Here is a 13,000-nt window from a genome sequence, read left to right on the forward strand (position 1 = left end):
TCCTTCAAGTTGGACAGGTTCCACTGGTGTACAGCAATCTTTAAGTCATACCACAGATTCTCAATTGGATTGAGGTCTGAGTTTGACTAGGCCATTACAAGACATTGAAATGTTTCCCCTTCAACCACACGAGTGTTGCTTTAGCAGCATGCTTAGGGGCATTGTCCTGCTGGAAGGTGAACCTCTGTACCAGTCTCAAATCTCTGGAAGACTGAAACAGGTTTCCCTCAAGAATTTCGCTGAATTTAGCGCCATCCATCATTCCTTCAATTCTGATCAGTTTCCCAGTCCCTGCTGATGAAAAACATCCCCACAGCACGATGCTGCCACCACCATACCACCATGATGGTATTCTTGGGGTGATGAGAGGTGTTGCGTTTGCACCAGAGATAGCGTTTTCCTTGATGGCCAAAAAGCTCAATTTTAGTCTCATCTGACCAGAGTACCTTCTTCCAAATGTTTGGGTAGTCTCCCACATGCCTTTTGGCAAACACCAAACGTGTTTGTTTATTTTTTTCTTTCAGCAATGGCTTTTTTTCTGGCCACTCTTCTGTAAAGCCCAGCTCTGCAGAGTGTGCGGCTTAAAGTGGTCCTATGGACAGACACTCCAATCTCCACTGTGGAGCTTTGCAGCTCCTTAAGGGTTATCTTTGGTCTCTTTGTTGCCTCTCTGAATAATGCCCTCCTTGCCTGCTCTGTGAGTTTTGGTGGGCGGCGCTCTCTTGGCAGGTTTGTTGTGGTGCCATATTCTTTCCATTTTTTAATAATGGACTTAATGGTGCTCTGTGGGATGTTCAAAGTTTCTGATATTTTTTTATAACCCAACCCTGATCTGTACTTCTCCACAACTTTGTCCCTGACCTGTTTGGAGAACTCCTTGGTCTTTGTGGTGCCCCTTGCTTAGTGGTGATGCAGACTCTGGTGCCTTTCAGAACAGGTGTATGCATATATACAATAAGATCATGTGACAGATCATGTGACACTTAGATTGAACACAGATGGACTTCATTTAACTAATGTGACTTCTGAAGGTAATTGGTTGCACTAGATCTTATTTAGGGGATTCATAACAAAGGGGGTGAATACATATGCTCCCACCACTTTTCAGTTTTTTAATAAAAACATTTTTTAAATTTCACTTCACCAACTTGGACTATTTTGTGTATGTCCATTACATGAAATCCAAATAAAAATCCATTTAAATTACAGGATGTAATGCAACAAAATAGTAAAAACGCCAAGGGGGATGAATACTTTTGCAAGGCACCGTATGTCTTTATTCCTTAAGTTATGAGCCAAATTTAACCCCTGCTTTCATGTTACAGCTCTCAAAATAAGTGCTTCTGGTCACGTTGGGCTTGACAGCAGCCTGTGAAGGTCATTAGTCTAAACACAAATGCACTGTCAAAGGTCTGTCTCACACTGCTAGTCAGTGTCATCCTCCTCCCCTTCACCCTTCCCTTCGGGCCCCATCTAAATTTGCATCCTGTAATCCTTTAGAAACAAGATGAAAATCAATGTAGAAAGGGGATAAATTCCATTCTACAATCATGACTATAACAATGTACGCTGAGAGTCGGGAAGCAAGTTCAGGGAGTGAGTGTTTTAATAAATTAAACAAACACGCAACACAAACAAAGCACAGACATGACCCAGGAACAGAAACAATGACGACTTGGGGAGAAACCAAAGGGAGTGACATATTAAGGGCAGGTAATCAATGAGGTGATGGAGTCCAGGTGAGTGTCATTATGCGCAGTTGCACACGTGACAGTAACCCCTCCCCGACGAGCGGCTCCGGCCGCAGGACACCGGCCAAGGTGACGATCCCTTGGGATCAGGAGTGGACCGGTCACCTATGCTAAGGCACGGGAACCTGTCGATCCAGCTGAGGCACGGGAGCATGACGATCTAGAGCGCTGGAGAGAGAGCATACTTGACAGTACCCCCTCCTCAGCACGTTCGTCTCCAGCCGCAGGACGTGCCTCGGTCGAGGCACGGGAACCGATTCACCCGGCTGAGGCTTGGGAGCCTATCGAGCCCGCTGAGGCATGGGAGGCTATCGTTCCCACTGAGGTATGGAAACCTGTCGGGCCAACTGAGACATGGGAATCCGACAAACCAGCCGAGACCTCTCAGGTAGCTCCGGCTCCACCACCCAGACCAGACATCACCTCCAACACAAAAAACAAAACAAAAAAATCACTCCCTGATGCTTCCCTTTCAGTCGTCATTCTGTAACGATGTACGCTGAGAGTCAGGAAGCAAGTTCAGGGAGTGTTTTAATAAATTAAAAAAACAAATACGTAACACAAACAACGCACAGACATGACCCAGGAACAGAAACAATGACGACTGCGGGAGAAACCAAAGGGAGTGACATGTAAAGGGCAGGTACTCAAGGAGGTGATGGAGTCCAGGTGAGTATCATTGTGCGCAGATGCGCGTAACGATGGTGACAGGTGTGCGCCATAACGAGCAGCCTGGTGACCTAGAGGCCGGCGAGGGAGCACACTAGACAAATGACTTGACTTCCAAAGCCTCTGCTTAATGTGATTTTTCCACATAGCGGTCGGGGAATAAAATTTAAATTTTCCAGGAGCTAGGTAAAAAATGCATGCTCTCTCTCCATTACACCCAGATTACGAAACTCAGAAAAAAAATAAACGTCCTCTCACTGTCAACTGCGTTTATTTAAAAAAAAAAAGTTTTTATGTGCTAATATTTGTATGAACATAACAACATTCAACAACTGACACAAACTGAACAAGTTCCAAATACATGTGACAAAAATAAATGTAACAATGTGTCCCTGGGGGGGTCAAAATCAAAAGTAACAGTCAGTATCTGGTGTACTGCAGTGAATCTGCTCCTCATGGACTGTTCCAGTTTTGCCAGTTCTTGCTGTGAGATGTTACGTCAATCTTCCACCAAGGCACCTGCAAGTTCCCAGACATTTCTGGGGGGAATGTCCTTAGCCCTCACCCTCTGATCCAACAGGTCAAGGGGATTGAGATCTGGGCTCTTCGCTAGCCATGGCAGAACACTGACATTCCTGTCTTGCAGGAAATCATGCACAGAACGAGCAGTATGACTGGTGGCATTGTCATGCTGGAGGGTCATGTCAGGATGAGCCTGCAAGAAGAGAACCACATGAGGGAGGATGATGTCTTCCCTGTAACGCACAGCTTGGAGATTGCCTGCAATGGCAACAACCTCAGTCCGATGATGTTGCTGTGACACACCGTCCCAGACCATAACGGACTCTCCAACTCCAAATCGATCCCGCTCCAGAGTACAGACCTCTGTGTAACGCTCATTCCTTCGACGATTAACGCAAATCCGACCATCACCCCTGGTGAGATAAAACTGCGACTCATCAGGGAAGAGCACTTTTTGCCAGTCCTGTCTGATCCAGCGACGGTGGGTTTGGCGACATTGTTGCCGGTGATGTCTAGTGAGGACATGCCTTACAACAGGCCTAGAAGCCCTCAGTCCAGCCTCTCTCAGCCTATTGCAGACAGTCTGAGCACTGATGGAGGGACTGTGCGTTCCTGGTGTAACTCGGGGAGTTGTTGTTGCCATCCTGTACCTGTCCCGCAGGTGTAATGTTCGGATGTACCGATCCTGTGCAGGTGTTGTTACACATGATCTGCCACTGCAAAGACGATCAAGTGTCCGTCCTGTCTCCCTGTAGCGCTGTCTTAGGCATCTCACAGTACGGACATTGCCATTTATTGCCCTGGCCACATCTGCAGTCCTCATGCCTCCTTGCAGCATGCCTAAGGCATCTTCACACAGATGAGCAGGGACCCTGGGCATCTTCCTTTTGGTGTTTTTCAGAGTCAGTAGAAAGGCCTCTTTAGTGTCCTAAGTTTTCATAACTATGATTGCCTACCATCTGTTAGTGTCTTAACGACCGTTCCACAGGTGCATGTTCTTGAATTGTTTATTGTTCATTGAATAAGCGTGGGAAACAGTGTTTAAACCCTTTACAATGAAGATCTGGGAAGTTATTTGGATTTTAACAAATTATATTTGAATGACAGGGTCCTGAAAAGGGTCCGTTTCTTTTTTTGCTGAGTATATTTGTTTTGAAGAGATCTTTTCTCAGCGTATGTAGCATATAAAAATCCCCACTAGAACTAGTTATCTTGCCAGGAAAATACAGTGCATTATTCCAAACACTTGTGTATAATAGGACACTTTGCAATACAGTAAGAATTACTTCGCCCACATCTATAATATATGAAGTTCCTAAGGGCCCAATTTCCTATTCTTTGTTTGGCTCAGGCCTATGCAACTGGCTGCATTTAACAAGTGATTCACCTCATTGTTAGCAATATAATAACCATGTAAAATATTTCTGTTGACAACTCAAAGCCCTGGCCTTGCGTCACAAAAGGGGGAGGATATAATGCAGCTTTAGTAGTGCTGTTTGTTATCAGGAAGTAAGATGGGAAGGGGAAATATGATGGGAGACAGGGGAGACAAGGCTTCCAGTTCCCCTCCTCTTTCTCTCGTCTGATAGGACGGCTCAGATCAATGATAGATGGAGAGATTATTCTGGACTCTGACACTCTAATAACTTAAAGTTATCTAGCCTCAGCAATAATGTGGCTTCTATGGTTGACATATTTAATAATCAATGAATCACTCCATGAAACAATCAGCTAATTGCTCTTTGCTGCAGTGGAGGAGAGAGACGGAATTACGTAACATGGAGTGTCGAACACTAAGCCAACATACCAAGTGCTAACTCATAGTGGGGGGGGGGGGGGGGGGGGGGGGGCAGATGGAGTCTAGGGAAAAAAGACAGGGCCTAATGAAAGTATTCATATCCCTTGACTTATTCCACATTTTGGTGTGTTAAAGTCTGAACTCAAAATTGTTAAATATTTTTTCACTAATCTACACACAATAGCCCATAATAACAAAGTGAAAACATGTTTCTTGATTTATTTTTATTTTTTCAAATTTACCATTATTATTTTCAAGATTCTTCAAGCTCTGTCTAGTTGGTTGTTGATCATTGTTAGACTAAATTTTGAAGTAGATTTATGTCAAAACTTTAACCCGGCCACTCAGGAACATTCACTGTCATCTTGGTAAGCAACTTCAGTGTATATTTGGTCTTGTATTTTAGTTTATTGTCCTGCTGAAAGGTGAATTTGTCTCCCAGTGTCTTTTTGAAAGCAGACTGAACTACATTTTCCTCTAGGATTAAGCCTGTGCTTAATTCCATTCTGTTAATGTTTTATCCTGAAAAACACTGCAGTCCTTAATGATTACAAGCATTCCCATAACATGATGCAGACGCCACTATGCTTGAAAATATGGAGAGTGGTATTCAGTAATGTGCTGTATTGGATTGCCCCAAACATAACACTTTGTGGACAAATGTTTGGCCTTGTTGTAAACAGGATGCATGTTTTGGGACATTTTTATTCTGTGCAGGCTGCCTTCTTTTCACTTCGTCAATTAGGTTAGTATTGTGGAATAACGACAATGCTGTTGATCCATCCTCAGTTTTCTCCTATCACAGCCATTAAACTCTGTAAGTGTTTTAAAGTCGCCATTGGCCTCATGGTGAAAATCCCTTAGCGGTTTCCTTCCTCTTTGATAACTGAGTTAAGAAGGACGCCTGTATCTTTTTAGTGACTGGGTATATTGGTACACCATCCAAAGTGTAATGAATATCTTAACCATGCTCAAAGGGATATTTAAATGTCTACTTTTCATTTTATTTTTTACCCATCTACCAATAGGTGCTCTTCTTTGCGAGGCATTGGAAAACCTGCCTGGTCTTTGTGCTTGAATTTGTGCTTGAAATTCACTGCTCGACTGAGGGACCTTAGCGATAGTTGTATGTCTGGGGTACAGAGATGAGCTAGTCATATCCGCCTTATCCGACAAGTCCCCCTGCCCTCCCTCTTCCCATTTTCTGCAACTCAACAATAGCCCGTCAGTTTATTGGATAGGGGGATATCTGCACACAGCGGTGTTGTCATGACGTTTGGATGATGTTCAATAACCTGTGTTTATAAATGGGATGCGAAGGCATTATTCTGGCCCCTTTTCTAAGTAACAGATCCAACTTCCAAAAAGCTACGTAGGTGTATTATCATCCACAGCACTGCAGTCATTATACTCTTCAATACATATCCACCCACCTTACAAATGTGCTATGCAGTGGCTCATCTGATTGAAACCAACAAAAGTACTCCTTAAGAAATGGACTTCAACTGATTTTAAAGAGGTCCCAGCCCATTTGAATATTCCATTGGAAATCCATTCACATTATATAGAGGCCATTAATCAGGAAACAGGTTATAGCATCTCAATATGAACCACCCAAAAATGTCAAACAAGCTTTTCAGTTGACATACTGTTGTCTAAAGTATCCGGTAATTTGTTAATAAAATGACTCTGGGGAATATTCAAGGATATGGATTGTCTGCTCTCATACTGTTGGATAGTTAGAAAGATAACGATGATGGATGACTAAGTCTACCGGCTCACTAAGTAACTTGCCAACAAACATTGTCTTTATTGGGTTGAGATAGGCCTATTCAAGGTGTGGTTTTGTACATGGCTTGGTTACAATATTTACTTATTTCTCCAAAGTAATGTCAAGTCATTGATTTTTTTTTACAATTATGAAACATTACAAACATTACCTCAGGCTATAGAGCACAGTGCCATCTGGATGCAGTCGAATCATTCTGTTTTTCACAGTGACACCATGGACAAAAGACTTCTTGTCATTTAGGAAGTAGGTGTCCGGGACCCACAGCTGATCCGCTACCCGGTTATCCAGGGTGAGATTGAGGGGAATCTCTGAGTAGGATAACCGCTTGTCTCGCCAAGCTTGCTGGAAATACATAGTCAATGTATAGTCCTAAAAAAGAGAAAGAGATAGACAGACAGACAGACAGACAGAGAGAGAGAGAGAGAGAGAGAGAGAGAGAGAGAGAGAGAGAGACAAAGAGAGAGAGAGACAAAGAAAGAGAGAGGCAGAGAGAGAGAGAGGCAGAGAGAGAGAGAGAGAGGCAGAGAGAGAGAGAGAGAGAGGCAGAGAGAGAGAGAGAGAGAGAGAGAGAGAGACAAAGAGAGAGACAAAGAGACAAAGAAAGAGAGAGGCAGAGAGAGAGAGGCAGAGAGAGAGAGAGAGAGAGAGGCAGAGAGAGAGAGAGAGAGAGAGAGAGAGAGAGATATTATTGGGGCCCAGGGATCAGGACGGAAAGTCAAGAAAAAATGTATTAACTCAACATGAGTAGTGTCTAACCATTTGTCTTTGACAGAGTTATAGAGACCCCAAAAACTTTATTTTAGCAAGACATGAATGTTGGTTTTAAGAATGTTGTCTGCAATGGCTTAGTACTACTGCACATGTGAAATGCCAGCATGTCCAAATAAAAAAAACATGTTTTTTATTTCAGTAGCAAGCGTTTCAGACCCTCCCTTGGCATTGTGCATTCGCATCACAACAACTCAAAGAGCTACACTATATTTGCAAAAGTATGTGGACGCCCCTTCAAATGAGTGGATTTGACTATTTCAGCCACAACCGCTGCTGACAGGTGTATAAAATCGAGCACCCAAATCGAGCAATCTTCATAGGCAAACATTGTCAGTAGAATGGCCTTACTGAAGAGCTCAGTGACTTTCCAACAAGTCAGTTCATCAAAATTTCTTCGCTGCTAGAGTGGCCCAGGTCAACTGTAAGTGCTGTTATTGTAAAGTGGAAACGCCTAGGAGCAACAACGTAGGCCACACAAGCTCACAGAACAGGACAACCGAGTGCTGAAGCACATAGTGCGTAGCACGTCATCTGTTCTTGGTTGCAACACTCGCTACCGAGTTCCAATCTGCTTCCGGAAGCAAAATCAGCACAAGAACTGTTCGTAGGGAGCTTCATGAAATATGTTTCCATGGCCGAGCAGCAGCACACAAGCCTAACATCATCATGTGCAATGCCAAGCATCGACTGGAGTGATGTAAAGCTTGCCGCCATTGGACTTTTGAGTAGTGAAAACGCATTCTCTGGAGTGATGAATCACGCTTCACCGTCTGCCAGTCCGACAGACAAATCTGGGTTAGGTGGATGCCAGGAGAACACTACACACCCGAATGCATAGTGCGAAATGTAAAGTTAGGTGGAGGAGAAATAATGGTCTGGGGCTGTTTTTCATGGTTCGGGCTAGGCCCCTTAGTTCTAGTGAAGGGAAATCTTAATGCTACAGTATACAATGACATTGTCAATTATTCTGTGCTTCCAACTTTGTGGCAACAGTTTAGGGAAGGCCCTTTCCTGTTTCAGCATAACAATGCCCCAGTGAACAAAGTGAGGTCGATACAGAAATGGTTTGTTGAGATCGGTGTAGAAGAACTTGACTGGCCTGCACAGAGTCCTGACCTCAACCAATGTTCTAACATCTAGTGGAAAGCCTTCCCAGAAGAGTGGAGGCTGTTATAGCTGCAAAGGGGGACCAACTCCACATTAATGCCCATGATTCTAGAATGAGATGTTCGACGAGCAGGTGCCCACATACCTTTGGTCATGTGGTGCATGTCTGCACTGCACTGTAAAACAGGTATTCTGTTTAACATGTATCTGTGTACTGTAGAGATTACATCATCAATATGTTTAATAGAAAAACAAGCTAAAAAATATCTAAGGAGAGAAAATATGACCCCAATTCATATACTGCATATTGACTACTTCAGGTTTTTTACATCCTTGGTAACTTAGCCCAGTCCTGACTTCATATCGAAATGTATTGACTGAGTCACTGCAAATGATTCCTAATATTCTCTATAAAACAACAATTGACAAAATTAGAGTTGCAGAGCACATTGCATATCAGCTGAATATAATCATTTGTGTGGTTAGCCAGAGAGTATTGCAAAATGTTCAGAGTGAATTTGGAACAAACAGCCAAGCCAGCACACTGCTCCTGCTACGCTAACAATAAGAAGCACAGCAATCCATCCATCCATGAAAAATAAACTTGGGAAACTTGCTGTCTCAGGGCACTTTTGTCCCCACTAGCAGATCCACTTCTCCTAACAGAGGCTGAACATGCATTTTGGATATGTCTGTTGGTTGCAAAGATGATGACATCCCTATATCTACTACACTGAATGGACTGACTGGAAAGAGGGGCATGAAAGCAGAAACAGAGATTGAGTCAGTGAGCTATCGTCACGTGACTCAAGCCCAACATATCCCTCCATTTCTCTCCACATGAACTTCTTGTTTGCAACAAAGTTTGTTGCTAACATTTTTGCTGACCTAACTATGCTATTCCAAGTCCCATCAAACATTGTACATCATAACATTCAAAAACAAACGGCAGAGCCTGGTTGTAACTTTCATAATTTTGAAATGTTTCTATTTCCTTCTCCGGGCTAAGGGTGTTTTTACTGCTTATCAAAAATGTTTATGTTTATGTCAAATGACGTATTTATATTCAATAAAGTGTTAATTGTTGGTCATTGTTATGTCAATTGATCAATAGTATTGCCTGTGAGGTGTATTAATTAACACTGTCTGTTGAAAATACAAATAATACCTGGTCTAGGTGCTAATGGTTTAGGGAATATATTTTTAGCATTCAGAGAGGCTGCTTATGAGGTAACATGCTGTGACAAAGATCTGCCAGTATATAGGCACCTACTCAGCTGTGTGAGTTTTATATACTGAACACAAATATAAAAGCCCCTTACGAAAAAGATTGCAGTCAGAGTGCAGTATTGCCGCAGTGTGCCGCAAGTGCTGTGTCCAAAGTAACCTTTTTTTTTACTGCAGTAATTCTGCAGTATAACTGCAGATGGAGTGCAGTATAACTGCAGTTCAGCTGCGATACACTGCAATTACTACGTCCAAAATACCACAGTCGACTGCAGTTACTGCATTTTTACTGCAGTTTCAAAACTGAAATCTGTTTTTGTAAAGGGATACATGCAACAATTTCAATGATTTTCCCGAGTTACAATTCATATAAGGAAATCAGTCAATTGAAAGGAATTCATTAAGCCCTAATCTATGGATTTCACATGCCTGGGAATACAGATATGCACGTGTTGTTCACAGATACGTTAACAAAAAGTAGGGGCGTGGATCAGAAAACGATAGTTACCGGATTTGAAACTCTAGTTCTATTTTTTATACCTTTACACACACACATGCAGCCAATAGGAGTACAGGTGTCCACATATAACGGGACGCTTCCCCTCAATCGGCCTCCCTAGAAATTATCTTCAGCAAGACTAGGGGTCGGCAGGGTCTTAAGCTGTATGGGGCTCCACTCCACTCATAGAACTGGAGTTATAACTCCGGTAACTACCGTTCTACTTCGTGGAGCTCTGCTCCTAGTGGTTTAAGGCGGAACGCAATGCTCCAAAATGTACTCCGTGCCGAACCTAACACTTCCAAAATTAATGAAAAGGTCGGGCTCAGCTATGGCTGCGACCACATCCTGCAGTACTGTAACATACGGTGTAAACACTGTGTCACAACATACTGCGTCCTCGGTCTTATCCACCCTACTCAGCCTGGAGGCATTCACCAATGACAAGTGGGCAGATAAACAGAATATGAGCCATACTAATCTGTACAAGCAGATAGATGATACTTCAATATTCTGTCAATATTAAAGATTGGTCTAATAGTACCGTAATACCAGTTATAGAACTATACCCCTAATCTGTTATAGACAGTCATTGACTTGTGGGCAGGACATAACATGTGACTCTACTGCACCACACCCTCAGCCAGGAGTCTTGTCATGTAGTCATTCTAATGCAAAAAAAGCAGACATGATGGAAATCCTGTCCATTGGTCCTGGGTTTCTCACCTTAGTTCTACCCCTCCCATCAGCAATGCTGAGTGCAGGCTGAACCAATTTAGAAGACATACTCACTGATTTCTCAGTGTGTAATCCGCCACACTCAATCCATAGGCCAAAACCAATGATTCGTGGGCAGATAGCAGAATATGGGTCATACTAATCTGACTCAGCAGATGGATGGAATATTGAGGTATCATGTATGTTAGTGACCCTTCTAATAGTACAGTAATACCAGTTGCAGTACTATTTCCCTCATCACTCTACCCCAACACAGTGAAACACTGGTGGGCAGTCAAGACATCTACTCTACTGTACTGACAAATTCAGATATGAGTTATGTCACATGTCTCTCTCCTTGAAAAAAGAACGGACCTAATGGGAACCGCGCCCAACGGTCCTGCATCTTTTCCCGTAACTCATGTTCCCCCATCAGCCACGTCGAGTACAGAACGAGCTAGCGAGTTCGAAGACATGTCTAGAAGGTAGAACCGGATAAAAGGAGATGGTGACGACCACGACGCCGCTGCATATGTATCCTCTACCCCTGTTCCTCTGAAAAGGGCCGTAGACGCCGCTACTCCACGAGTGGAGTGGGCCCTTACTCCCTGAGGCAGTGGTTGCCCTGCCGCCTTATAAACCGCCTCAATGGCTTCGCAATGCCAATGAGACAGCTGCTGTTCTGAAAGTGGTCTACCATGTGTACTAGCACCGTGACACACAAACAGCTGAGGTGATGACCTAATCATCGCTGCACCGGGCACATGCGATGAAGCCTCTCCTCTCTCCGCTCCGCATGGGGAGGGGGGGGGGAGAAGGCCCACAGCTCAACGGTCCGTGACCTATATGAGCTTTTAATAACCGGCATAAATTCTGGGTTAGGACGTAACACCGCTCTGCTCAGATCGCCATTGATGGCAAGGCAGTCGGGTCTCGTCGAAAAAGCACACAAATCACTGACGCGCTTGGCCGATGTCAAAGCAAGCAACAGTGCCGTCTTCAGAGAGAGCATCTTGAGGGTGATTTGATTTAATGGCTCAAAAGGCGTCTCGCAGAGCGCCTCGAGTACCAAAGTTAAATCCCACTCGGGCAGCATGGCTTTGGGCATTGGCCTAAGCCGCCGCGTTCCCAATAGAAACCGTTTCACTAGAGGGTGGCTGAAGACGGTGTCTCTGCCAAACCCCTCATGACAAGATGAAATCGCTGCCGCGAACACCTTAATGGTGGCGGGTGAGCGCTGATGTCAAACATGAACTGTAGGAATGAGAGCACGCTCTCAACCTGACAGCACACAGGGTCCACATTCTCTTTGGCACACCATTGTGAAAACATGTTCCATTTGCTGGCATACATCCTGGATGTGGTACTGGCACGCAAACCCTGTATGGTTCTGATTACTGAATCAGATAACCCATGGCGCTCTAATCTGTCCCTCAGGGGCCAGACTCTCAGTGGTTGACCGATTAGAGGCAATTGCACTATTATGCCTCCCGCCTGAGACATCGCGTCCTCTCGATGTGGAATGGGCCATGATGGTGCAACCAACATTTGAGTCATCTCCGCGTACCACTGGGCCCCTGGGCGATCGGACACTATCAATATGATTCACACGCTGGCTAGCAGTGGGAGAAATTTTGACAGCGGTGGAAATGCGTCCAGGAAAACATCCGGCAATGGTTGGTGAGCAAAAGCGTCTATCACTAGTGGTGGTTTGTCCTGGGCTCGTAGGGAGAACCATAGGGGGCTCCACAGCCACAATTCCTCCGCCAGCCGGTGAAGTGCAGTGACTTCTTCTTGGCGATTTATGTAGACTACTGTGGTTCGGTTGTCACCAGCACCAGCACTACACCAGCACGTCATGGGTCATAGGGTAGAAACGAAGTAAGTCAGAACCAGTAGAACGGTCTCCAACTCCAGCAGGTTGATGTGGCGTCCCGAGGGAGGCTTGATATGTCCCTCTCCATCCAGTCAGACAAGCATCTGTAAACACTGGAATGTAGGAGGACACTTTTGCTATTGGGAACCCTTGCGTCAAAACGCACGGGTCTCTCCAATAGTTCAGGTCCGCTATGAGCGAGATGGGAACCACCAACAACCGATGACGGTGATTCACTGGGTTCAGTCGTAGTTTGGCAAACCATTGCTGC

The 13,000-nt window shown here is 44.4% G+C and overlaps 1 protein-coding gene across 1 annotated transcript in view; it reads right to left on the bottom strand.

The window, feature by feature from the left end:
• Positions 1-13,000, bottom strand: part of LOC110537751 (gamma-aminobutyric acid receptor subunit beta-2) — a 79,173-nt gene that overhangs the window by 40,130 nt on the left and 26,043 nt on the right. The window contains exon 4 of the mRNA XM_036937769.1: positions 6,681-6,901. Within this exon, the coding sequence (XP_036793664.1) occupies positions 6,681-6,901 (221 nt within the window). The remainder of the gene's footprint in view (positions 1-6,680; positions 6,902-13,000) is intronic.

The sequence above is a fragment of the Oncorhynchus mykiss genome, chromosome 12, assembly GCF_013265735.2.
Source record: "Oncorhynchus mykiss isolate Arlee chromosome 12, USDA_OmykA_1.1, whole genome shotgun sequence".
Lineage (NCBI taxonomy): Eukaryota > Metazoa > Chordata > Actinopteri > Salmoniformes > Salmonidae > Oncorhynchus > Oncorhynchus mykiss.